The sequence below is a fragment of the Podarcis erhardii genome (genome assembly GCF_964252035.2).
Source record: "Podarcis erhardii genome assembly, chromosome: 18".
NCBI classification, from domain to species: Eukaryota; Metazoa; Chordata; class Lepidosauria; order Squamata; family Lacertidae; genus Podarcis; species Podarcis erhardii.
The window spans coordinates 6,768,319-6,793,383 of record NC_138516.1 but is presented as its reverse complement, the minus strand read 5'-3'; the positions used below and the strand labels follow the sequence as shown (position 1 = coordinate 6,793,383).

Here is a 25,065-nt window from a genome sequence, read left to right as displayed (position 1 = left end):
TTTTTCTAACTAGATGCATGGGCTCGTATCCAGCGCTGGTCATATTCAGAGTCAACCCCCCTCCGAAATAAAACGGGTCGGATCCGTTTCATTTCGGCAGGTTCCTTCTGAGTAGAGCTCCGCTGGAGATAAGCAACGGGCATCGTTAGAAGGGAGGAAGGGGAAGCAAAGATCAGCCATTCGGCTGCCTCTTCAATGATTCGTTTTATCCGAGGAGAAGAAAAACTAAACGGTGGGAGATTTCGCTGTCTTTGGGCTCGTCCGCATTTGCCTTTGACGCTTTCCCCCGGGGAAACCCGAACTTTACTGCTGGATCAGAGCACACATCAGTTGGCTTGATGTTTGCTCTGATTTATTGATGAAGGGCAGTTGGTAAAAGCAGAAAACCGCTTCGACTTGGGCTTTCTCGACTTGGCCCAAGCGCAGATCTGGGTGAACTCTTGGTCAATTCACCCCCCCCCCAAAAAAAATCTTACATATAATATCATTGCAACAAAACCAAATCAATCTTAAAATTAATTAATAAAATTAATTAATCTTAAAATGATAGATACAATCATAGGTAAAACACAAACATGGAAATGCATTAAAATTATTTAAGAATACTCTTGGTCAATTCAACCCCCCCCCCCCCCAAAAAAATTATTACATATAATACCATTGCAACAAAACCAAATTAATCTTAAAATTAATTAAAATTAATTAATTAAATTAATTAAAATTAATTAATCTTAAAATGATGGATACAATCATAGGTAAAACACAAGCATGGAAATGCATTAAAGTTATTTAAGAATACGACTGAACGGCAATGCTTTAGGGGATAAAACACAAACAGTGCTTTCCAAAGAGAAACATTTGAAACGAAATAATTAACCAGATTCAGAGGTGGGAGACTGGGGGAGGGGGGAGGAAGAGAACAACAACAACAACAACAACAACAACAACAACAACAACCAATCTATTTATCTCCACGATGATTTCTTTTGTACTAGGAAAATAACATCAAAAGAAAAACCTCCTTTTTTGCTGAAGTCATGAATAAATCAGACTTATAAGGCAACTAGGTAAAAATGAAATTATCCTAAGCTTTCTAAAAATATATATAGGCATGCACATACGCACAAACATTCTCTAAAAATATAACACATTTTATGGTCCAATAATGCAGATCCTATGGTTATAATGCAAATAACTATGGTTAAACAATGCAAAGGTTGCTAAAAACTTTCTAAACGTCAACACACAGATCTGGCAGAACTTTGTCACCACTTCTAGTCCCATTGAAATCGAACCCAAGTTTAGCTCTGGCTAAATTGTATCTCGCTGACTTCAACAGAACTTAAATAACAACAAATTTCTACCAGATGCCGTCTGGGATTTATTTAGGCACATTTAAGTTGCAAACAATTAATTGGAACATGCACAAATTTAAAAAGAAGAGGAATTCGTTGAAAGCCAGTGTGATGTTTCTTAGCGCCAAGGTTTTTTTGGGGGGTTAATAAGAGCATAGACCTCGCACGTATTTTTGAAAAACCGCAGCTTTCAATTTATTGCTTGCACCAGGACCAATTAAATTCAGCATTTTGTCAGTTGGCACAAACACGTTGGTGCGACCTTCTGGAATCCCTGGAAAGAGAATGGCAAAAAATAAATAAATATGTAATTCTTATGGCCAGCACAAGTTCTGTCACTTTGCAGACATGCTGAACTGAAACCAGTTCTTCTTAAAAGGGGTTTTTCCCCAAGCTCTCTACCTAAGCCAGGGGTAGGCAACCTAAGGCCTGGGGGCAGGATGCGGCCCAATCGCCTTCTAAATCCGACCCACGGACAGTCCGGGAATCAGCGTGTTTTTACATGAGTAGAACGTGTCCTTTTATTTAAAATGCATCTCTCGGTTATTTGTGGGGCATCGGGATTCGTTTATTCCCCCACCATATACAGTGGTACCTCGGGTTACATACGCTTCAGTTGCATACACTTCAGGTTACAGACTCTGCTAACCCAGAAATAGTACCTCGGGTTAAGAATTTTGCTTCAGGATGAGAACAGAAATTGCGCGGGGTGGCGGCAGCAGGAGGCCCCATTAGCTAAAGTGGTGCTTCAGGTTAAGAATAGTTTCAGCTTAAGAACGGACCTCCGGAACGAATTAAGCATGTAACCAGAGGTACAACTGTAGTCCGCCCCCCCCAAAAAAGGTCTGACGGGCCGTGGACCGGCCCCCTGCTGAAAAAGTTTGCTGACCCCTGCTCTAAACTGAAACCGATTCCAGAGGAGGAAAATTGAAATCACTGCAACTCACTCGCATCTCAGCCCAAGGGCTAGACAGGAAGGCTTGCTATGATGCTTTTGGTTTCGTTAACATCCCAGTGACAATGCTGCCATCTTGCGGGGAGAATGCAAAATAAACAATGCTGGATTTACGTATAAGCTAAACAAGCTATAGCTTAGGACCCCGCTCTCTTGGGGCCCCCAAAAAAAATTTAAAGTGAAAAAAACTGGATGTACATTTCCAAAATATAAGATAAAAAAAGAAATGCAATAAAGCCTACATACAGCAACAGTGTTTTGTGTTGTGTAGGTTCCTGTGATAGAAGTCATGGGCCTGCTAGCCTGCTCCCTAAAATATCCCTGGTTTGCTCATTTCTATATATAAGGTGCCTACATTCTGCTATTTATAATTATTAGTAGTTTGCATCATATATTTACTCCTATTATTATTTCATGTTATAGTAAGTTTCTAGAGACTAGGTTATGATTCTTTGTAAATTGTGTTTCGAAAGGAACTTTTGTTATTGCCAAATGCCAATGCGTTTACATTATTAAGTTTATGAATAAAAAATCATTTTAAGTATATATGAATATACTTCTTCTTAATTGTATTTCACTATCAATATACTTTTCCTTAATTGTATTTCAGTTCAACAGTTCCTTTGATAAAATACTTATTTTGTTATGTGCAAATGAATTGTCCCTTGAACCACATTCTATTTTATTTGAAGTATTATTATTTTTTTACACTGCCCGTCGGCAAAAAGGAAAAAAGAAGAAGACTTCCCAAGCGGTTTTTACGAAGGCCGTTCTTACAAAAGGAAAAGGGTTTGGAAAGGAAGACAGAGGCAAGAATATTATTGGCACAAAAACGGAAGCAAGAAGAATTACCGACGAAAGAAGAATGGTGGGTGAAATTGGTGGACTATGCAGAACTGGATAAATTAACAGGAAGGATTCAAAATCTGCGGGACCAGGGATTCTTAGAAGATTGGAGTAAATATACGAACTGTTTGAAAAGTGATTGTAATGAACAGATTACGCTAGTAGAATTGCAAGAGGTTTGTGAGGAGGACGATTTGAAATAATGCAAGAAAGACAATGAGGAGAATTATTAAAGATAATTAAGAGTAATAGAGAAATTAAGAAATGCAGAATAAGTGATAAAGAATGGAAAATCATCAGAGGTGTTGACGGAAGTCAAAAACATTGTACAGTGGTACCTCGGGTTACATACACTTCAGGTCACATACGCTTCAGGTTACAGACTCCGCTAACCCAGAAATAGTGTTTCAGGTTAAGAACAGTAATCGTGCAGCGGCAGCGGGAGGCCCCATTAGCTAAAGTGGTGCTTCAGGATAAGAACAGTTTCAGGTTAAGAACGGACCTCCGGAACGAATTAAGTCCTTAACCTGAGGTACCACTGTATAAAATAAGAAGTTATGTTATATGATTGTTGGAAACGATATGTTTAAAAAACCCAACAAAAATGTCTCTCCCGTCCCGTGGCTTCCAGCAACTGGATTTGGAAAGGTTGCTGGCTCCATGAATTTGCTGGTAAAAGGTAAAGGGTAAAGGGACCCCTGACCATTAGGTCCAGTCGTGGCCGACTCTGGGGTTGCGGCGCTCATCTCGCTTTATTGGCCGAGGGAGCTGGCATACAGCTTCTGGGTCATGTGGCCAGCAGGACTAAGCCGCTTCTGGCGAACCAGAGCAGCGCACGGAAATGCCGTTTACCTTCCTGCCGGAGCGGTACCTATTGATCTACTTGCACTTTGACATGCTTTCAAACTGCTAGGTTGGCAGGAGCAGGGACCGAGCAACGGGAGCTCGCCCCCGTCGCGGGATTCGAACCGCCGACCTTCTGATCGGTAAGTCCTAGGCTCTGTGGCTTAAGCCACAGTGCCACCCGCATCCCATGAATTTGCTGGGGACCCCCTTTAACCCCCCACTTTTGCAGTGAGCGGAGGTGGCAGCCAACATTTGCAACAATAATGATATCTGCAAACTGCCTTGAATTTCAGTCTGGGGAAAGGTGGGATATTATGATGATGATGATGATGATGATGATGATGATGATGACTGAAGAGCGAATTCACACACACCCTACCTGATTCATTTAGTCATCACATCACTGTGGTTCGGGCTCCTTGGGTTCCAGCTCTTCTGCTGTTTTGTCCTGATCTGGAGCGGATTCCGGCTGATCTGGAGCGGATTCCAGCTGGTCTGAAACCGGCGGCTGCTCCGAGGCTTCGGATTGGCCAGGAGCTTCCAGCTTGTCCAAGGCTTCCAACTGGCCGTAAACATCTGGCTGATCCAAGCCTTCCTGTTGGCCAAGGGCTTCCATCTGTTCCATGATTCCCTGTGGATCGGGGCTTGCGCCCAACAATAATTCCATGGAGGGAATAATGGCGTCTTCCGGGTCGGGGGGCAGAACGACCTCCGGCCGGACCGGCAACACTCCTTTCTCGTAACAGTCCAGCCTCATTTCCATCATGTCTCGGATTAAGTCTGCAAGGAAAGTTGTGTCACGTTAGTGCGATAGGAATTTTGAGGTCTTAGATATATGGTAATGTTCATAACCACACTGTAATGGTTCTAGGGGGTTGCTCGTGCGTAAATCGGCGCCACGCTTGGCTGGGTTACCTGGGTGAACCCTTTCTGTCCGGACAGCCGCCCATCCGTGGCTGTCTCAGTCGCTGGCAGAATCCGTCAGTGGGCGTTTCTTGAACTTCTTCCAGCAAAGAAGCTCTTTGACGCCTAGTCTCCGCCTAACTCTCCCTGCGCGGAAGTCTTCTGCGCAGGGAGGGTGTGGGCAGCGGAGGACCCATGCTCTCCCCGCTGGTTTCCGGTGAGGAGTCCTGGAGCCCCCTCGCCGATTCCCCCATCTGCCCCCCTTCTCCACTGGTGCTACGCTGATTTCCTTCCCCAGCAGATGGGCTGCCTCTCTCCCTCCTGGGACGCTCTCCGGCATCCCTCCGGAGCCCTCCCTCCTCCTCTGGCTCCGATGGCAGTTCCCTGACACACACGTACATAGATCAGCACAGGAAGACCGACCTGGAACCATTTTGATTCCCAAACTGAGCAAATGTTTTCTCTGCAAGGTCAAAGTGGGAAACCTCCCCATTGTCTCTTTCCTCACAAATCCTGTCTTAAGGGCACATTTAAGATATGAATAGGGTGTGAGCCTGTGACCTGGCCCAGGAACTAAGTATTTATCACTACAAAAGACTGGCCAGGCTCCCCAGGCAATCCAATCAAGTAACTTGCCAGACAGGAGATAAACAAGGATAGGAGAAAAACAACATTCAAATTTCTGTTGTAGACCGCCTTTTCTGTGATGTAGGTGTGATGTATCTGAGGGGTGGTCTTAGGTTACACCCCTTCTGTGATGTATGTATGATGTTTCTGGGGGTGGTCTTGATCTACAGGGTGGCAATTTCAAAAGTCTTTATAAGGCCTTGCACACCATTTTTCTGGGTCTCTCCTCTCTCCTGCAAGTGAGGGGAGCACCCTGTTGCAACAGTTCAATAAAGGCCAAGCCTACAGGCTGCTGTTTTGCTCCAAGTTATCCTGGTTGGTGTCTTTGTTTTTTGTCCAAGGGAGCCCTCGGATTTTTCCATAAACATTAGAAATTGTAAATGGTAATACAGTCATACCTCGGGTTACAGACACTTCAGGTTGTGTTTTTTCGGCGGTCACACATGCGCAGAAGCACTAAATCATGTTTTGCACATGCGCAGAAGTGCTGAATCGCAACCCGCACATGCGCAGACGCGCCGCTGCGGGTTGCGAACTCTGCGGGTTGCGAACGTGCATCCCACACAGATCACGTTCGCAACCCGAGCGTCCACTGTAGCCTCCTAAATGCTCAGGAATTACCATATTTTTTGCTCTATAAGACTCACTTCCCCCCCCTTAAAAAGTAAGGGGAAATGTGTGTGCGTCTTATGGAGCGAATGCAGGCTGCGCAGCTATCCCAGAAGCCAGAACAGCAAGAGGGATTGCTGCTTTCACTGCTTAGCGATCCCTCTTGCTGTTCTGGCTTCTGAGATTCAGAATAATTTTTTTCTTGTTTTCCTCCTCCAAAAACTAGGTGCGTCTTGTGGTCTGGTGCGTCTTATAGAGCGAAAAATACAGTAATAGGCCAAAGCCAGTTATGGTAGTTGATTTTGGCGCGGGAATCAGGCAGTCACGGCCGGTTTAACCAAACCGGCCGCGTAGACTAAGGGCGCCACAGCTTTTAGGAGCCCTGCGACTACAGTTCGAAATGAATACTGTACGTTTTGCGTAACAAAATTGGTTTATTAAAACTGCTGGTTGGTAAAATAAAAAAACTTTTAGGAGAGGGGCCCCCCAATAATTTGCAAGGAGCCCCCCAACTTGCAGCTGAGGGAGCCACTTTCTGGCGATGGCTGCAGTTGCCAGAGAACGAATGGAGGAGCTTTGCTTTTATTTAGAAAAATATATAATTTTGTTAACAGAAACTATATAAGAAATATGTGACTGTGTGGTATAAGGTAATCAACAGATAAAGTACAGCGTGACTAATTGGAAGTCATTTTTAATTTCATGTTTTATAAGTTCTATAATTGTGCACATCATTGGGAGTATAAATGATGTTAGTTATAAGAACTGTGTTGTTCCCTATATTGCTATTGTTTGTTTGTCAATTTATAGTTTGTTTATTTGATTGTATGTTTCTTGGTTTTCCTGGCATCCATCCATCTATCTATCTATCTATCTATCTATCTATCTATCTATCTATAGTGGTGCCCCGCAAGACGAATGCCTCGCAAGATGGAAAACCCGCTAGACGAAAGGGTTTTCCGTTTTGGAGGTGCTTCGCAAAACGAATTTCTTATGGGCTTGCTTCACAAGACGAAAATGTCTTGCGAGTTCCTGCGGGTTTTCCCCCCCTTTCCCCCCCTTTTTCTAAGCCGCTAAGCCGCTTATCAGCTTATCCGCTAAGCTGATAAGCCGCTAAAAGCCGCTAATAGCGCTAATAGTGCTAATCCACTAATCCGTCAATGGGCTTGCTTCGCAAGACGAAAAAACCGCTAGACGAAGAGACTCGCGGAACGGATTAATTTCGTCTTGCGAGGCACCACTCTATCTATCTATCTATCTATCTATCTATCTATCTATCTATCTATCTATAATTTTGCATCGCCGTTTTGTAAAGAAACAACAGCCGCCGAACCTTATTTGCACATGGGAAAAAACCCCACCCCTGGATAATTTAACTTACTGTCGGCTATTGTTCTGCCCAGAATCCGGTTTTCCATGATCTCTTCTATCTCCGACATCATCCCTGGGAAGAAGCCTGTCTCGATGTCTGTGAAATACAAGGAGAGGTTTTTAAAAATTATTACCCGAATGGAGAAATACTGGAAGGCTGTTGTTTGGTGGAGCAGCTGAGGCTGGAAGCAGAAAGAGCTCAACCACTCTGCGGTGCAACCAGGGCAATTAAAAGCTTGCCAATTAAAAAGGCTGGCGGTTCAAATCCCTGCGACGGGGTGAGCTCCCGTTGCTCTATCCCAGCTCCTGCCAACCTAGCAGTTCGAAAGCACACCAGCACAAGTAGATAAATAGGTACCACTCTGGTGGGGAGGTAAACGGCGTTTCTGTGTGCTCTGGTTTCCGTCACGGTGTCCCCTTGTGCCAGAAGCGGTTTAGTCCTACTGGCCACATGACCCGGAAAGCTGTCTGCGGACAAACGCTGGCTCCCTTGGCCTGAAAGAGAGATGAGCGCCGCAACCCCATAGTCGCCTTTGGCTGGATTTAACCGCCCAGGGGTCCTTTACCTGGTCCCCTGTGTGACACCAAAATTTGATACCCTCTGCCTCTCGCCTTACATTCTAACCACCGCCACAACAACAGCAATTTATTATTTGTACCCCGCCCATCTGGCTGGGTTTCCCCAGCCACTCTGGGTGGCTTCCAACAAAAGATTAAAAATACATTAAAATATCACACATTAAAAAGTTCCCTAAACAGGGCTGCCTTCCGATGTCTTCTAAAAGTCAGGTAGTTGTTTATTTCTTTGACATCTGATGGGAGGGTGTTCCACAGGGCAGGCGCCACCACCGAGAAGGCCCTCTGCCTGGTTCCCTGTAACCTCACTTCTCGCAGGGAGGGAACCACCAGAAGGACCTCGGAGCTGGACTTCAGTGTCCGGGCTGGACGATGGGGGTGGAGACGCTCCTTCAGGTATACTGGGCCAAGGCCGTTTAGGGCTTTCAAGGTCAGCACCGACACTTTGAATTGTGCTTGGAAACATCCTGGGAGCCAATGTAGGTCTTTCAGGACCGGTGTTATGTGATCTCAGCGGCTGCTGCCAGTCCCCAGTCTAGCTGCCGCATTCTGGATTAGTTGTAATTTCCGGGTCACCTTCAAAGGTAGCCCCACGTAGAGCGCATGGCAGTAGTCCAAGCAGGAGATAACTAGTTAGTAAATGTTGTGGCACCCCTGCAGCAGGCACACCGGTTGCGTTCCCTTCTGCGGCAACATCTGGGATAGCTCAGTTGTTAGAGCATGATACTCTTAATCTCAGAGCCATGGGTTCGAGCCCCAGGTTGGGCAAAAGATTCCTGCATTTCAGAGGGTTGGACTGGATGACCCTTGGGGTCCCTTGAAACTCTACAGTTCTTTGATTCTACGATCTGGAGGCCCACTGCAACTGATCCATGAGCCATGGACTCTCCTTAATAGGAAGTACCGTATTTTTTGCTCTATAAGACTCACCTTTTCCCTCCTAAAAAGTATGGGGAAATGTGTGTGCGTCTTATGAAGCGAATGCAGGCTGCGCAGCTATCCCAGAAGCCAGAACAGCAAGAGGGATTGCTGCTTTCACTGCGCAGCGATCCCTCTTGCTGTTCTGGCTTCTGGGATTCAGAATATTTTTTTTCTTGTTTTCCTCCTCCAAAAACTAGGTGCGTCTTGTGGTCTGGTGCGTCTTATAGAGTGAAAAATACGGTACTTATAAGGGTTTCCTTTCTCGCTGAAACTTTCCTGGGCAATGGTAGCCTTTACTGAGGACAGCCAAATCTATCCATTCCGGTTCCTTGTGTTTTTTAAGTTTTCATCATCCACATGTTTTTTAAAAAGGCATGCGTGAACATTCTTGTGCATTTCCAGGCACATTTATCCTATTAAAGGCACCCTTGTGTTTATTCCATTTACTTAACAGAATTTGCATGCCACTAATGAACCATAAAGAAGGCTGATCGCCGAAGAATGGATGCTTTTGAATTCTGGTGCTGGAGGAGACTCTTGAGAGTCCCATGGACTGCAAGAAGATCGAACCTCACCAAAAAGGTGGGTCTGATGTTAAAATGAATGGCAAAAGAAACCAAACCTGTCTTATTGAAGCAATACAAGCAATCTGTGTGTCAGAAGCCCAGAAAGTATAAATATTTAGAGGTGGGGCCTTTCCAAATTGTCAGTTTTGAAGATGGTGACTGCTCTGAATCACCGAAGCCTCTGTCCGGGCCCGTGGATTGAGACTTTGTGTATTCGGACAAACACTTGAACGTGATCTGGTTCTGGAACCGGTTTGGAAGTTCTCCTAGCTAAACAGTGAAACTTGGAAGAACACTGAGAAAGCCAAGCTTCTGGAACAACAAAGAAAAAGGTTGGGGACTCTCTTTTTATCCCTATTTTCATGCACTTCTTCTTTGGCAATCTCTCGTAGAGTAGCCAAGTAAGATTGTCTTCCATTAACACAGTTTTAACAATGGGTCCATAAGTGACTGTGGAGGCCAATTCTGGGCCCACACATCCTTCCACAGTGGGGACATTGGTTTCCGGGCGGGAGTTGATCACGGTGAGGGTTTGCCAAGCATGCCTTCCTTTTAGCACATTTCTCCCTTTGGTCCTGAGTTCGAGGGTCTTCAAAGCCCATGACACAGAGGACCAGATGACTAGAGGGTCATGCAAACGAAGGCTACTTGGGGAGTTGCTTGGTAAAACAACAACAACAACAACAACAACCACCTCTGGCTGGGTTTTCAAAGCCACTATGGGAGGCTTCCAACAAAATATTAAAAATACAATAAAACATCTGACGTTAAAAGCTTCCCTAAACAGGGCTGCCTTCAGATGTCTTCAAAAAGTCTGGTAGTTGTTTATTTCCTTGACATCTGATGGGAGGGCATTCCACAGGACGGGCGCCACTACCAAGAAGGCCCTCTGCCTGGTTCCCTGTAACTTCGCTTCTCGCAGTGAGGGAACAAGCAGAAGACCTGTGGCGCTGGACCTCAGTGTCCGAGCTGAACGATGGGGGTGGAGATGCTCCTTCAGGTCTACTGGGCCATTTAGGGCTTTCAAGGTCAGCACCAACACTTTGAATTGTGCCCGGAAACGTACTGGGAGCCAACGTGGGTCTTTTAAGACCAGTGTTATGTGGTCTCGTCAGCCGCTCCCAGTCACCAGTCTAGCTGGTAATGTATATACAGTGGTACCTCGGGTTACATACGCTTCAGGTTACACATGCTTCAGGTTACGGACTCCGCTAACCCAGAAATAGTAGCTCAGATTAAAAACTTTGCTTCAGGACGAGAACAGAAATCACGCGGCGGCAGCGGGAGGCCCCATTAGCTAAAGTGGTGCTTCAGGTTAAGAACAGACCTCCAGAATGAATTAAGTACGTAACCAGAGGTACCACTCTATTGCTTGCTGTTTAGAATAAAATATTCTCACTTGCTTGTGTTTGTATTGCCTCTGAGCCTCATTTCAAAGAGTCACCTTGCATTTAAATGGCAAGACAGATGCCTTCCTTGGTGTTATGTACTGAAGTTCTCACCCTGGGCCAGCAGAGGGATACTGTAGATAGTTATGCAAATAAGGGATCGAAAGTGACGTTCAGTGATTGGATAGTTTTAGAAAGTTGTTACAGTAACGTTGTACTGGAGCTCTATATAAAGAGGCTGACTGAACCCTTCAGTTCAGTTCTGTTCTGGCCTGTGGATAAACAAGAGCTGTTTGAAGAATTGCCGTGTTGTTTGATATGTTCACCCACAACTTAACACTTGGGGAGCCTGAAATCAGAATGAGAGCCCCCGCCTGCCATCCCAACACAAAGCAAACCACACACCTCTCTCCACCGGGTCGTAGAAGTATCCGCTCTGTCGAAGGCTGCCGAAGACGGAAGGAATAAGGTCCGACAGGTAGCGCTGAGCGAACGCCCGAGCTGCAATCTTCTCTGAAGTTTCTTTCTCCTTCTGAAGGACTTGTAGCTGCTGCTTTTTGCGACGCTCCTGTCGGAGAGAAGAAAACAGCGCTTGGGTTTTGTTTTCGGTCTTTTTCCCAAGCCATTTCAGCAGACTTTGAATCAGACCCGGTAGCTGATGGTCAACAAAAGAGACGTAAAGACTCTCAGAAGGCAAATCTTTAAAAATGTACGTACAGTCAAACCTTGGATCCTGGACGCCTTGCGAGTCGAACGTTTTGGCTCCCGGACGCCGCAGGAGTGACTGTTCTGGTTTGTGAACGTTCTTTGGAACCCAAACGTCCAACATGGCTTCCGCGGCTTCCGATTGGCTGCAGGAGCTTCCTGCAGCCAATCGGAAGCCGCACCTCGGTTTACGGATGTTTTGGAAGTCGGGCGGACTTCCGGAATGGATTCCGTTTGACTTCCAGGCACCACGGTAGTATGAACACTAGCCGTGGCCTCCAGATATTCTTGGAGAGTTTGTAGGGCAAGAACCAGAAATCTGAATTGGGCTTGGAAACACCACAGGGATCCCATGTAATCCCTTCAGAAACTGATGTGAAAGTCACCTCCTTTCCTTGACTGGAAATCCCCCACCTCAATACTTTAGTCCAGAGGTTTTCAACCTTTTTGAGTCCATGGCTCCCTTGAACTTTCTTTCTGCGGCACCCCTGTGGGGCTCAGGAGACCAGTTAGGTCCCCCCTTGACTGCAGAGCTGGCAGCCCCTCACCCCTTTTCGAACACCTCAGCCTCCTTGCCCCTCTCCTTGGTAGTCCTCTGGGCAGCCGCTGCCACAGCCCCTGGTCTCTGAGCTGCCCCCCTCGCCCCAAAGATAGGTGTCTCCTCACAATGTCCCACAGAGGCCTGGTACTTGCCTGCCCATTCCCAACAGCAAGGGCTGACCGACTGGGCTCCCTCGCCCGCTTGCTTGCTTACTCCAAGGCCGTCTCAGCTCCTGGCACCCAGCGCCCCGCCCCCTGGCCAGCCCCAGAGGCGCCATTCGCACGGGGAGCTTGCTGCCAGGGCTGCTGCAACAAAAAGCCGTGCAAGCCTTTGGGTGGCAGAGACGCCAGAGGGCAGAGATGCCAGAGGGCATCGGAGTCTTGTCTGTGAACGCCAGTGTTGTCTGTGGCACCCCTATGGGGCTCAGGATTTGATATCCCGCTTTTTCACTCCCCTTCAGGAGTCTCAAAGCGGCTAACATTCTCCTTTCCCTTCCTCCCCCACAACAAACACTCTGGGAGGTGAGTGGGGCTGAGAGACTTCAAAGAAGGGTGACTGGCCCAAGGTCACCCAGCAGCTGCAGGTGGAGGAGCGGGGAAGCGAACCCGGTTCCCCAGATTACGAGTCCACCGCTCTTAACCACTACACCACACTGGCTGCCAGTTAGGTCCCCCCTTGCCTGCAGAGCTGGCAGCCCCTCACCCCTTTTGGAACACCCTCCCTCAGCCTCCTTGCCCCTCTCCTGGGGAGTCCTCTGGGCAGCCGCTGCTGCCACCCCTGGTCTCTCAGCTGCCCCCCTCGCCCCAAAGATAGGTGCCTCTTCACACTGCCCCACAGGGGCCTGGGACTTGTCTGCCCATTCCCAACAGCAAGGGCTAGCAGACTGGGCTCCCTTGCCCCCTTGCTTGCCTACTCCGAGGCCACCTCAGCTCCTGGCACCCAGCACCCCCTAACCAGCCCCATAGTCACCATGCACTTGGGGAGTTTGCAGCCAGGGCTGCTGCAACAGACAGCCGTGCAAACCTTTGGGAGGCAGAGACGCCAGAGGGCATCAGAGGAGGGAGGGAAGGAAAGAGGGTTGGAGGCCAGGGTTGTCTGTGGCACCCCTGTGGGGCTCAGAAGCCCAGTTATGTCCCCCCTTGCCTGCAGAGCTTGTAGCCCCTCACCCCTTTTTCAAACACCCTCCCTTGTGGAGCGTTCCCCCAGCTACCTCTCCTCTCCCCTCTCCTTGGGAGTCCTCCAGGCAGTCACTGCCTCCACCCCTGGTCTCTGAGCTGCCCCCCCCCCCCGCCCCAAAGAGAGGTGCCTCCTCAAACTGCCCCACAGACTTGTCTGTCCATTCCCAAGGGCAAGGGCTGGAGGGCTGGCTGGCTGGGCTCCCTCGCCTGCTTGCTTGCTTATTCCAAGGCCATCTCTGCTCCTGGCACCAGCACCCCCTGGCCAGCCCAAGAGGCACCATTCGCACGGGGAGCTTGCAGCCAGGGCTGCTGCAACAAACAGCTGTGCAAGCCTTTGGGAGGCAGAGACGCCAGGGGGCATCAGAAGAAGGAGGGAAGGAAAGAGGGACAGAGGCCAGGGTTGCCCATGGCACCCCTGACCATTGTGATAGGAATTTTGAGGTCTTAGATATACCATATTTTTTGCTCTATGAGACTCACTTTTCCCCTCCTAAAAAGTAAGGGGAAATTTGTGTGTGTCTTATGGAGCGAATGCAGGCTGCACAGCTATCACAGCTTTCACTGCGCAGCGATCCCTCTTGCTGTTCTGGCTTCTGAGATTCATAATATTTTTTTCCTTGTTTTCCTCCTCCAAAAACTAGGTGCGTCTTATAGAGAGAAAAATACGGTATGTTAAATGTTCATAAGTGTACCAACCAAGCAGGTACATAGATCGGCACGGGAAGACCGACCTGGAACCATTGTGATTCCCAAACTGACCAAATGTTTTCTTTGCAAGGTCAAAGTGGAAAAGCCTCCCCATTGTCTTTTCCTTCACAAATCCTGTCTTAAGGGCACATTTAAGATATGACTAGGGTGTGCGCCTGTGACCTGGCCCAGGAACTAAGTATTTATCACTACAAAAGACTGGCCAGGCTCCACAGGCAATCCAATCAAGTAACCTGCCAGACAGGAGAAAAACAACATTCAGATTTCTGTTTTAAGACCGCCTTTTCTGTGATGTATCTATGATGTATCTGACCAATAGGGAACCTATGTAAGGACTCTATATGGGCTCTTGGATACCCCATAAGGGAAAAAGGCAATTTTTGTTTACAACACCATCATTCAAGGCACCCCAGGGTGCCACAGCACACGGCTTGAAAACCGCTGCTTCTTTCCCCTCCTTGCCCATTTCTCTGTACCTTTTCCTCTCTGTGCCGCCGCTCTTGCTCCTCAAGTCTCTGGACCTCAGCGAGTTCCGCACGGCGCAGCTCGTGGTACGCGTACTGATGTGCCCGCAGGTCGGCGAGTTCCTCTTCCTCCATGACTTCCAGTAACGCTTGCTCGATGGTCTTGCCGACCAAGACCTCCAGCATCGGCCTCACTTCGATATCAAAATCGAAAAGCTGGGGGGGGGGGCGCGAAACAAAGAGGAGAAATCAGAGGTGGGCTGACCTAGGGGGACGTCTTGAGAAATGGTTTTCTTTAAAGCGTGAATCTGCACATCAAGACAAACTTCTCGCCGCAGTGGTACCTATTTATCTACTTGCGCTGGTGTGCTTTCGAACTGCTAGGTTGGCAGGAGCTGGGACAGAACAAAGGGAGCTCACCCCGTCGCTGGGATTCGAACCGCCGACCTTCCGATCGGCAAGCCCAAGAGGCTCAGTGGTTTAGATCGCAGCGCCATGTGCTCCCCTTATACAATGGTTTTAACTGTCTTTATATGTGCAGTTTTTGAAATACAAGTCTTTGTTGTGAAATCGTTTTGAGATGCTTTATAGAAAGTGGTTCATAGAAGAAGTGGAACAATAAGAGTACTGTGCTCTAGCTCACCCCATCACGGGGATTCGAACCGCCAATCTTCTGATCGGCAAGCCCAAGAGGCTCAGTGGTTAAGACCAGGGCTCAGCAAACTTTTTCAGCAGGGGGCCGGTCCACTATCCCTCAGACCTTATGGGGGCCGGACTATATTTTTTGGGGGGAAATGAACGAATTCCTATGCCCCACAAATAACCCAGAGATGCATTTTAAATAAAAGCACACATTCTACTCATGTAAAAATGCCAGGCAGGCCCCACAAATAACCCAGAGATGCATTTTAAATAAAAGCACACATTCTACTCATGTAAAAACACCAGGCAGGCCCCACAAATAATCCAGAGATGCATTTTAAATAAAAGGACACGTTGTTGTTGTTTAGTCGTTTAGTCGTGTCCGACTCTTTGTGACCCCCTGGACCAGAGCACGCCAGGCACTCCTGTCTTCCACTGCCTCCCGCAGTTTGGTCAAACTCATGCTGGTAGCTTCGAGAACACTGTCCAATGAAAAGGACACATTCTACTCATGTAAAAACACGCTGATTCCCAGACCATCCGTGGTTAAGATTTAGAAGGCGATTGGGCCGGATCCGGCCCCCGGGCCTCAATTTGCCTACCCATGGGTTAGACCAAAGTGCGACCCATGCCCCTAGCAGCATTGGACGTGGCATTGGGCACAGTCCAGATCCAACCCCCCTGGAAATTTGGCAACGCAGAGGAAAGCACTTCCGTCCAAAGTCTTGCCTAGACTGGAGTTCTGGAAGCCTGAAACACACTTGCCAGGCTTGGCTCGGAGGGGGTTGGTCTAAGTGACCGCTGGGGGTCCCTGCCGACTCTACGGTTCTATGGTTCTAACGTACATCTCCTTCCCAGATTTGGGTGGCCACATCTCTGCCGGTCTTCGCGGGGATGAACAGAGGCGTTGCTGGTCTGTCCAGAAATGCGTCCGTTTGGCATTCCATGTCCACTTCGATGATACGGTCCGCAAGCTCTTCCAGGTACAGTTCTGAAACGGCATTTGGGATGCTCTTGTGTAGGGGAAGTTTTGCAGCTCTCCTGACTCCGATGCAAAACTCCTGCACGGAGGACAATCAGGATGGAAATGGGACTCCTGAGCTCTACGTGGGGCGACCTTTGAAGGTGACCCGGAAACTACAACTAATCCAGAATGCGGCAGCTAGACTGGGGACTGGGAGTGGCCGCCGAGACCATATAACACCAGTCCTGAAAGACCTATATTGGCTCCCAGGTTGTTTCCGAGCACAGTTCAAAGTGTTGATGCTGACCTTGAAAGCCGTAAATGGCCTCAGTCCAGTATACAGTGGTGCCTCGCAAGACGAAATTAATTCGTTCCGCAAGTTTTTTCTTCTTGCGAGTTTTTCGTCTTGCGAAGCACGGTTTCCCATAGGAATGCATTGAAAATCAATCAATGCGTTCCTATGGAGACCGTCCGGGGACGACCCCGGACCTGTTTAAAGCAAGGGGCGGCGGGGAGAAGATTGATTCTCCCCGTTGCCTGCCCCACAATCTCCGGGGACAGAGGGGAAGGCACGCTGCGCTTCCCCGCTATCCCCGGAGCTTGCGGGGCAAGCTTCGTTTTGCGAAGCAAGCCCATAGGGAGATGCGTCTTGCGAAGCGGCTAAGAAAACGAAAAACTCCTTCGGCTAGCGAGTTTTTCGTCTTCTGAGGCGTTCGTCTTGCGGGGCACCACTGTACCTGTAGGAGCATCTCCACCCCTATCGTTCAGGCCGGAGACTGAGATCCAGCACCGAGGGCCTTCTGGCGGTTCCCTCACTGCGAGAAGCCAAGTGTTTTGTGTTGTGTAGGCTCCTATTTTGTTATGTGCAAATGGCTTGAGATACCTGTTAGGTCCATAAATTACCATCAAGCATATATTCAACACAAAAAGCAGCGACAATTTGTTGACAAAGGACAGCTGGACATATAAAGGGCCCCATTACCTTCAGTAGCTTAGGGCCTCATCAAACCTAAATCTGGCCCTGAGCACGCGTCTAAATTTGCTATTTATTGCCAGGTTCAAAACTATGAAACCAATATAGACGCATGATATAGAACTGGTTTGGGATGAAGATACCGTATTTTTCGCTCTATAAGATGCACCAGACCACAAGACGCACTTAGTTTTTGGAGGAGAAAAACAAGGAAAAAAATAATCTGAATCCCAGAAGCCCTCTTGCTGTTCTGGCTTCTGGGATAGCTGCGCAGCCTGTATTCACTCCATAAGACGCACACACATTTTCCCTTACTTTTTAGGAGGGAAAAAGTGAGTCTTATAGAGCAAAAAATACGGTATATCTCCCAGCCCTACTTACAAGGAAACCTGCTTGGCTAGTTCAACAATGGAATCCTCCATTAGATTTTTTAAAACCTGGGGATTAGAAGGGACTTGGGCATTGTAAAAATTAACATGCCCCCCCACACACACACATGAGAGAGAGAGAGAGAGAGATAACTTCACTACAATATGAATCACAAACTAACATGGAGGACTGAATTTAAGGTTGGGAAGGACAGTGGCGCAGCGTGGGTTGTCAGCACCTGGGGCAAGGCAAGTAATTTGTGCCCCCTAACCCATGGATTTGCGCCCCCTAACCCTAACCCCCAGATCTTGCGCCCGGTGCGGCCGGCCCCCACTGCACCCCCCACGCTACGCCACTGGGGAAGGATTTGCAAGGTAACAAAAGCATTCTGGGAAATGATTTATAATGAGTTGAAAAAAATGTTTAAAATAAAGTTTGTGGAAAAAAACAGAAGCTTTTTTACTAGGAATTTTAGGCGCAGAGATACCAAAGGAGCAGAAAGACTATTCATGTACGCGACGACAGCAGCGTGGATACTACTGGCCAAGAGATGGAAAGAAAATAAAGTCCCGTCCAGAGATGAATGACTGATGAGGATGATGGACTACGCCGAAATGGCAAAAATGACCAGGAAAATCAGAAACAAGGAAGAGAGGAGCTTTAGTGAGGAGTGGGGAAAATTTATAAATTACCTAAGGTAATTAGTAAAGGGACCCCTGACTGTTAGGTCCAGTCGTGACCGACTCTGGGGTTGCGGCGCTCATCTCACTTTATTGGCCGAGGGAGCCGGCGTACAGCTTCCGGGTCATGTGGCCACCATGACTAAGCCGCTTCTGGTGAACCAGAGCAGCACACGGAAACGCCGTTTACCTTCCCGCCAGAGTGGTACCTATTTATCTACTTGCACATTGATGTGCTTTCGCACTGCTAGGTTGGCAGGAGCAGGGACCACCGAGCAACGGGAGCTCACCCCGTTGCGGGGATTCGAACCGCCGACCTTGTGGTCGGCAAGTCCTAGGCTCTGTGGTTTAACCCACAGCGCCACCCGCGTCCCTCCAATCCCATTTATTCAAAATCTTTTGACATTTGTTTTCCCATGTATCTTCCGTCATTACCTGTTCAAATATGTCAGATTGTATGTATTCAAAAACATAGTCATTCCATTATTCCATTGTCCATTTATCGTTTCCTTTCCACCGTGATGCAATAACAAGCATACCAGCTAAGATCATGATTTTATACCAATCTTTCTATTTTGCCATTCCCCAGTATTCCTGAGATAAGCATTTCGCCCTCCTTCTCCGCCTGGTGCCTTACCTGTCTGAACGTCGACATGCCTCCTGCCTTCTAAAGGTTCCGGGGTTCTCGTCTGAAGCTGATCCCTAGCTCTTCTCCTGGCCAACGCTTTACGCTGGGCTTCCCGCTGACGTTGAAGCTCCAGGGGATCAGGTTCACTGCTCTGGCGGAGGGGACAGACAGAGAGAAAGCGGTTCATGCAGTGTCCGTAATCTTATTTATTAGATTTCAACACTGCCCTATAACCACAGCTACTCAGGACCCCTGGGCGGTTGAGTCCAGTCAAAGGCAGCTATGGGGTACGGCGCTCATCTCGCTTTCAGGCCGAGGGAGCCAGCGTTTGTCCACAGACAGCTTTCCGGGTCATGTAGCCAGCAGGACTCAACCACTTCTGGCGCAACGGGACACAGTGACGGAAACCACAGCGCACAGAAACGCCGTTTACCATCCCGCCGCAGTGGTACCTATTTATCTACTTGCGCTGGTGTGCTATTGAACTGCTAGGTTGGCAGGAGCTGGGACAGGGCAATGGGAGCTCACCCCGTCACGGGGATTCGAACCGCCAACCTTCCGATCAGCAAGCCCAAGAGGATCAGGGGTTTAGACCGCAGTGCCACCTGTGTCTACACTAGCTGGTAGCAAACAGATGAGTCGTTCCCAGCTGTGAACAGTGGTTCGTGCGAGATTGCTTTCAATTCCCAGCAAAGCCCAACAATGTAACTGCATTGCTCACATTCAGGTCATGTTCATCTTGCCTTTTTCACTCCTTCCAGCCCTTCTCCAAATCAGTGGTACTTGCACTGGCGTGCTTTTGGATTGCTAGGTTAGCAGGAGCTGGGACCGAGCAACAGGAGCTCACCCGTCATGGGGATTTGAACCGCCGACCTTCTAATCGGCAAGCCCAAGAGGCTCTAGACCACAGCGCCACCCATGTCCGGATCACAAAATCCCCCTAGCCCAGTGGCTTGGTCAGATGTGCTGGTGGGAAGTGGAGTCTGAAGGCGACAGCAATACCCATCACTAGACCTTTCCTCCTGGACAAAGTTCATGCCCAAGCCTTGCATCTTGCAGCAGCTAGTTCCACTGGTTAATTGCACATTGTTCCTTTTGCCTGGAATGTGCAATCGAAATAGATACATAGATATGTCAAAGTTTACAGGAGAAGGAAAACTCACCCATGGTAAGATGTGAAGGGCATAGGTATTGCCCCGAACGACTCGCCTCTCATACATGAGGTTGGCGTAGTGATAGGGCTCCTCTTCCCTGGAAGAAAAAACATGAAGAGGGACAGGATTCGAAAACAGCACTTAGCATAAATTAGCAATTAATTAGAGCAAGGTGTCTCTGGACCCATTCCTGCTGCTAAATCTGCAAGGCTGCCAGAGATATGTGAGAATAAATAAGCTCTCCTTAATTTGCAAGTTTACAAACCTGTCAGAGGTATTTGTGCCCAGTGGGATTTTGTGATAAAAATTCTTACAGAGTTCCGGGCCTTTTTATAGCAATAATAATAATAATAATAATAATAATAATACAGGTGCCATGATATTTCTTTCCTGAAACAAACGTGTTCTTTAAAAATGTGAGCTAAAAAGGACACGAAATTGTGCTTTTGTATTCAACTCCCAGTGAAAATGAGAATGACGTAGTTTCAGAGCTAACGCAGAGAACGTTCTTATTACTGTTTTTGCGTGGTTTTAAAATGAACTGGGAATCGTTCGGTTCTGACTCTGCAAGAAGAGAAAAACCACACATTGGATTTGTATTTATTTTGTAGAAGGAGAAGAAGATTTAATTTTTTAAATTTTTAAAAACACTGTACTTTTAAGCTGAGGTTGGCTGGCCATCTGCCATGGACACTTTAGCTGAGATCCCTGCATTGCAGGGGGTTGGTCTAGAGGACCTTTGGCGGGCCCCATTCCAAATCTACCATTCTATAATTCCTCTGTGTCAGGGAACTGACATCAGAACGAGAGGTGGAGGCAAGGCTCCGAAACGATGCAGGAGAGGGGACCAGCAGGGGGGAAGGAATTCAGCGTAACACCGGTAGAGAAGGGAGGGAAATGGAGGATTTGGAGAGAGGTCTCCAAGACCCTTCACCAGAGACTAGTGGAGAGAGCGCTGGCACGCCCCTGCCTTCCCCGTACTTGCGCAGACGAGTTCCGCGCAGGGAAAGTAGGAGGAGACTTGGCGTCAAACAGCTCTTATGCTGGAAGAGGTTCAAGAAACACCCACTGACGGATTCTGCAAGTGACTGACCGGCCACGGAGTGTGAGCTGTCAGCCAAAGCATGGTTGGCCAGGCAATCTAACCAAAACGGAAGGCAACTTACGCACAAGGAACCCCCTTACAACCATTATACTCTGCAAACCAACTGGGCAGCTGCACACATTTAAAAACAACAACCAAACTAACAACAGCAGCAAGCTTGTTCTTTGCACCCTCTTTCTTTCTTTCCAGCACTTTCTTAAATTTCAAAGCATATATAAAAATTATCCAGAAAGAGAGAGAGAGAGAGAGAGAGAGAGAGAGAGAGAGAAACATTACAATATCAAGACAATTCCCAACTGATCACGAATTCTGCCGGTCATCTCTGCCAGTCCCATGTAGTCAATCACCTTTGTCTGCCATTCTTCAAGAGTAGGTAGTTCTTGCATCTTCCAATACTTTGCCAGAAGAATTCTTGCTGCAGTAGTAGCATACATAAAGAAAGTCCTATCCTTCTTTGGCACCAATTGGCCAGAATTCGTGACCAGGGGAAAGAGGCAGTGGAAGAGGACTGGAAGAAATTTAAAATATATCTTAAAAACTGTTGTAAAATTGAGGAGTGTTAAGATGTCAAGGGGTAAGAAGCAGAGAACTGCAGCTGTAATTAACAAATTTATGGGAATTTAATGAAGGGAACTAAATGGATAAATTGACTAAAGGGTTGCTAAAAAAATTTAAAATAAGGATGCAGCGAAAGGGAGGTAAGGGGAAGTCGATTGAAAGAAGTTACAAGAAAATAAGATTATGAATTTATTTATGTTTGAGTTGTTTATGTTTGTTTGTATTTTGTGATGTTTTTGTTTTTTAATTATGTGTTTTAAAAATTGAATAAAAATTACTATATATATAAAAAAAAGACAATTCCCAACTGAAAAGCATCAGAAACAAACAAACAAAGACACTTCCGTTTTCTAACAAAAGCGGAGGCGCAGCATTTAAAAGCGACCGAAAGCAAAAGCAAACCTGTAACAAACCCATATATTGGGAGTGTTTGGGTTGTCTGAAGTATTTACATAAGCAGTGACACTACACCAGCCTCTTGCAAACATGTGTTTGTGTTGTTTGCTTTCTCTGGCTATTCTTCAGTTCATGTGCAATTATTATTATTATTATTATTATTATTATTATTATTATTATGCCGTTTCTGATATGCTGTCCTCTGCAACCAAGCATCACCCATCTTGGCTGAAAGGCCTGTAGCACCAGCATAAGAATCTAGTAGCAGTAGTAGTAGTAATAAAAATAATTTATTATTTATACCCCGCCCATCTGGCTGGGTTTCCCCAGCCACTCTGGGCGGCTCCCAACAGAATATTAAAAACACGATAAAACATTAAACATTAACAACTTCCCTCAACAGGGCTGCCTTCGGATGTCTTCTAAAAGTCAGATATCGTTGTTTATTTCCTTGACATCTGATGGGAGGGCGTTCCACAGGGCAGGCGCCACCACTGAGAAGGCCCTCTGCCTGGGGATCTCATAGTCCCAGGTTGTTAAAGGCTTTAAACCCCAACAGGGGCACCTTGAACTTGGCAGACACCTGGAGGCGGTTGGAGGATGGATGGCGGCTGACAGATTGAGGTTGAATCCTGACAAGACTGAAGTACTGTTTTGGGGGGACAGGAGGCGGGCAGGTGTGGAGGACTCCCTGGTCCTGAATGGAGTGACTGTGCCCCTGAAGGACCAGGTGCGCAGCCTGGGAGTCATTTTGGACTCACAGCTGTCCATGGAGGCACAGGTCAAATCTGTGTCCAGGGTGGCTGTCTACCAGCTCCGTTCTGCCCGGGCACTGAGGCCCAGCCTTCTGGCGGTTCCTTCACTGCGAGAAGCCAAGTTACAGGGAACCAGGCAGAGGGCCTTCTCGGTGGTGGCTCCCTCTCTGTGGAACACCCTCCCACCAGATGTCAAAGAGAAAAACAACTACCAAACTTTTAGAAGACATCGGAAGCCAGCCCTGTTTAGGGAAGCTTTTAATGTTTAATAGATTACAGTGGTACCTCGGGTTAAGAACTTAATTTGTTCTGGAGGTCCGTTCTTAACCGGAAACTGTTCTTAACCTGAAGCACCACTTTAGCTAATGGGGCCTCCTGCTGCTGCTGCGCGATTTCTGTTCTCATCCTGAAGCAAAGTTCTTAACCCGAGGTAATATTTCTGGGTTAGTGGAGTCTGTAACCTGAAGCGTCTGTAACCCGAGGTACCACTGTATTGTATTTTAATATTCTGCTGGAAGCCACCCAGAGTGGCTGGGGAAACCCAGCCGGGTGGGTGGGGTAAAGGTAAAGGGACCCCTGACCATTAGGTCGAGTCGTGGTCGACTCTGGGGTTGCGGCGCTCATCTTGCTTTATTGGCCGAGGGAGCCGGCGTACAGCTTCCGGGTCATGTGGCCAGCAGGACTAAGCCGCTTCTGGCGAACCAGAGCAGTGCACGGAAATGCTGTTTACCTTCCCGCCGGAGTTGTACCTATTTATCTACTTGCACTTGACGTGCTTTCGAACTGCTATGTTGGCAGGTGGGGTATAAATAATAAATAATAAATTATTATTTATAATTTATTACACCAGTGTGGTGTAGTGGTTAAGAGTAGTAGTCTCATAATCTGGGGAACCGGGTTCGCGTCTCCGCTCCTCCACCTGCAGCTGCTGGGTGACCTTGGGCCAGCCCCAGTGGGGCTGAAGTCTCTCAGCCCCACTCACCTCACAGAGTGTTTATTGTGGGGGAGGAAGGGAAAGGAGAATGTGAGCCGCTTTGAGACTCCATAAAGGGAGTGAAAGGCGGGATATCAAATCCAAACTCCTCCTCCTCCTCCTCCTCTTCTTCTTCTTCTTCTTCTTCTTAGCAATTAGCATTATGCGCTGGCAAGGCCTCAGCTGGCATTCTACTTCTGGGCTGAGTGCAAGGGTTGCCCCACGGGGAGCACATTGCTGTAGTCTATCACAGATGTCAGTTTGATTCTTTCGGATCAGGCCCTTCCTTCCCCAGTCCAGCCAGGGAGCCTAAAGGTACTCACGTCTCGTTGGCATCGATGGAGGTCCGGTACCTCTGCCTGCCCGGCAACGGCCTGGGACGGTTGCAGTACGAATAGGTGGCAGAGGGTCCAGCAGCCGTGCCGTCCCGGCTGAGGATCACCGACGTGGAAGCCATGGCAGCTCGCAGAAGCCTCTGGCTCCAAGAGGCCTGGGCTGTGGGAGCAGCAGCGCCGAGAGAGTCTCCTTGGCAACCGTCGCCGGGCGACACGGACTCCGTTCCCTGGCAACCGTCGCCAAGGTAAACTGATCCCTGCCACCTGACCCAGCCGGGAGCTGCCTTTGCTGTCATCCGTCCAAGGGAGCATAACTATGGCAGGGAGCTGGGAGTTCACGAAAGGGAACTTGATTTATGGGCTACTTTAATTAATTAATTTTAGAATGAAATGATTTGAGAATGTTGTATTATTTTATTGTTGTTAGCTGCCCTGAGCCTGGCTTCAGCTGGGGAGGACGGGATATAAATATTATTATTGTTGTTGTTGTTGTTGTTATTAAATGAGACTGCATTTTAAATTGCATTTTAACCTGTATTTTAAATTGTGGTTTTTTTCCCCTATTATGTTTTTACTGTAATTTTTATTGTTGCTAGCCAGCCTGAGCCCGGCTCTGGCCAGGAAGGGCAGGGTATAAATAAAATTATTATTATTATTATTATTATTATTATTATTATTATTTTAAAAAAACGAGACTGCATTTTAAATTGCATTTTAACCTGTATTTTAAATTGGGGTTTTTTTCCCCTATTATGTTTTTACTGTAATTTTTATTGTTGTTAGCCGGCCTGAGCCTGGCTCTGGCCAGGAAGGGCAGGGTATAAATAAAATAATAATAATAATAATAATAATAATAATTATTATTATTATTATTATTATTATTATTATTATTATTATTATTTTCTGGGGCTATGGGGCTCAAAGGAAAACAAATGGGCAACTCAATGGCCCCAATTGGAGTCAGGCTGTCGGCC

General features: G+C 47.5%; 1 protein-coding gene across 1 annotated transcript; it reads right to left on the bottom strand.

The window, feature by feature from the left end:
- LOC309332912 (radial spoke head protein 3 homolog B-like) lies at positions 1–24,402 on the bottom strand. Its single transcript, XM_081846269.1, has 9 exons — positions 24,080–24,402; positions 19,979–20,066; positions 18,825–18,966; positions 16,047–16,192; positions 14,572–14,775; positions 11,369–11,531; positions 7,523–7,609; positions 4,382–4,782; positions 1–1,629 (listed from the first exon to the last, which is right to left on the bottom strand). The coding sequence occupies exons 1-8, from the start codon at positions 24,385–24,387 to the stop codon at positions 4,403–4,405; spliced, it is 1,518 nt and encodes a 505-aa protein (XP_081702395.1). The 5' UTR covers positions 24,388–24,402; the 3' UTR covers positions 1–1,629; positions 4,382–4,402.
- Between the last annotated feature and the right edge of the window lie 663 nt (positions 24,403–25,065).

What these genes read in the sequence shown, in the direction of transcription:
- LOC309332912 (XM_081846269.1), bottom strand. Translation starts at nt 24,387, where the DNA reads ATGACAGCAAAGGCAGCTCCCGGCTGGGTCAGGTGGCAGGGATCAGTT. An exon ending in CCCTTCACATCTTACCATGG is followed by an intron (nt 18,967 to 19,978) that starts GTGAGTTTTCCT and finishes CCCCTCCGCCAG; the next exon opens with AGCAGTGAACCTGATCCCCT. An exon ending in CTACGACCCGGTGGAGAGAG is followed by an intron (nt 7,610 to 11,368) that starts GTGTGTGGTTTG and finishes TGTATTTCACAG; the next exon opens with ACATCGAGACAGGCTTCTTC.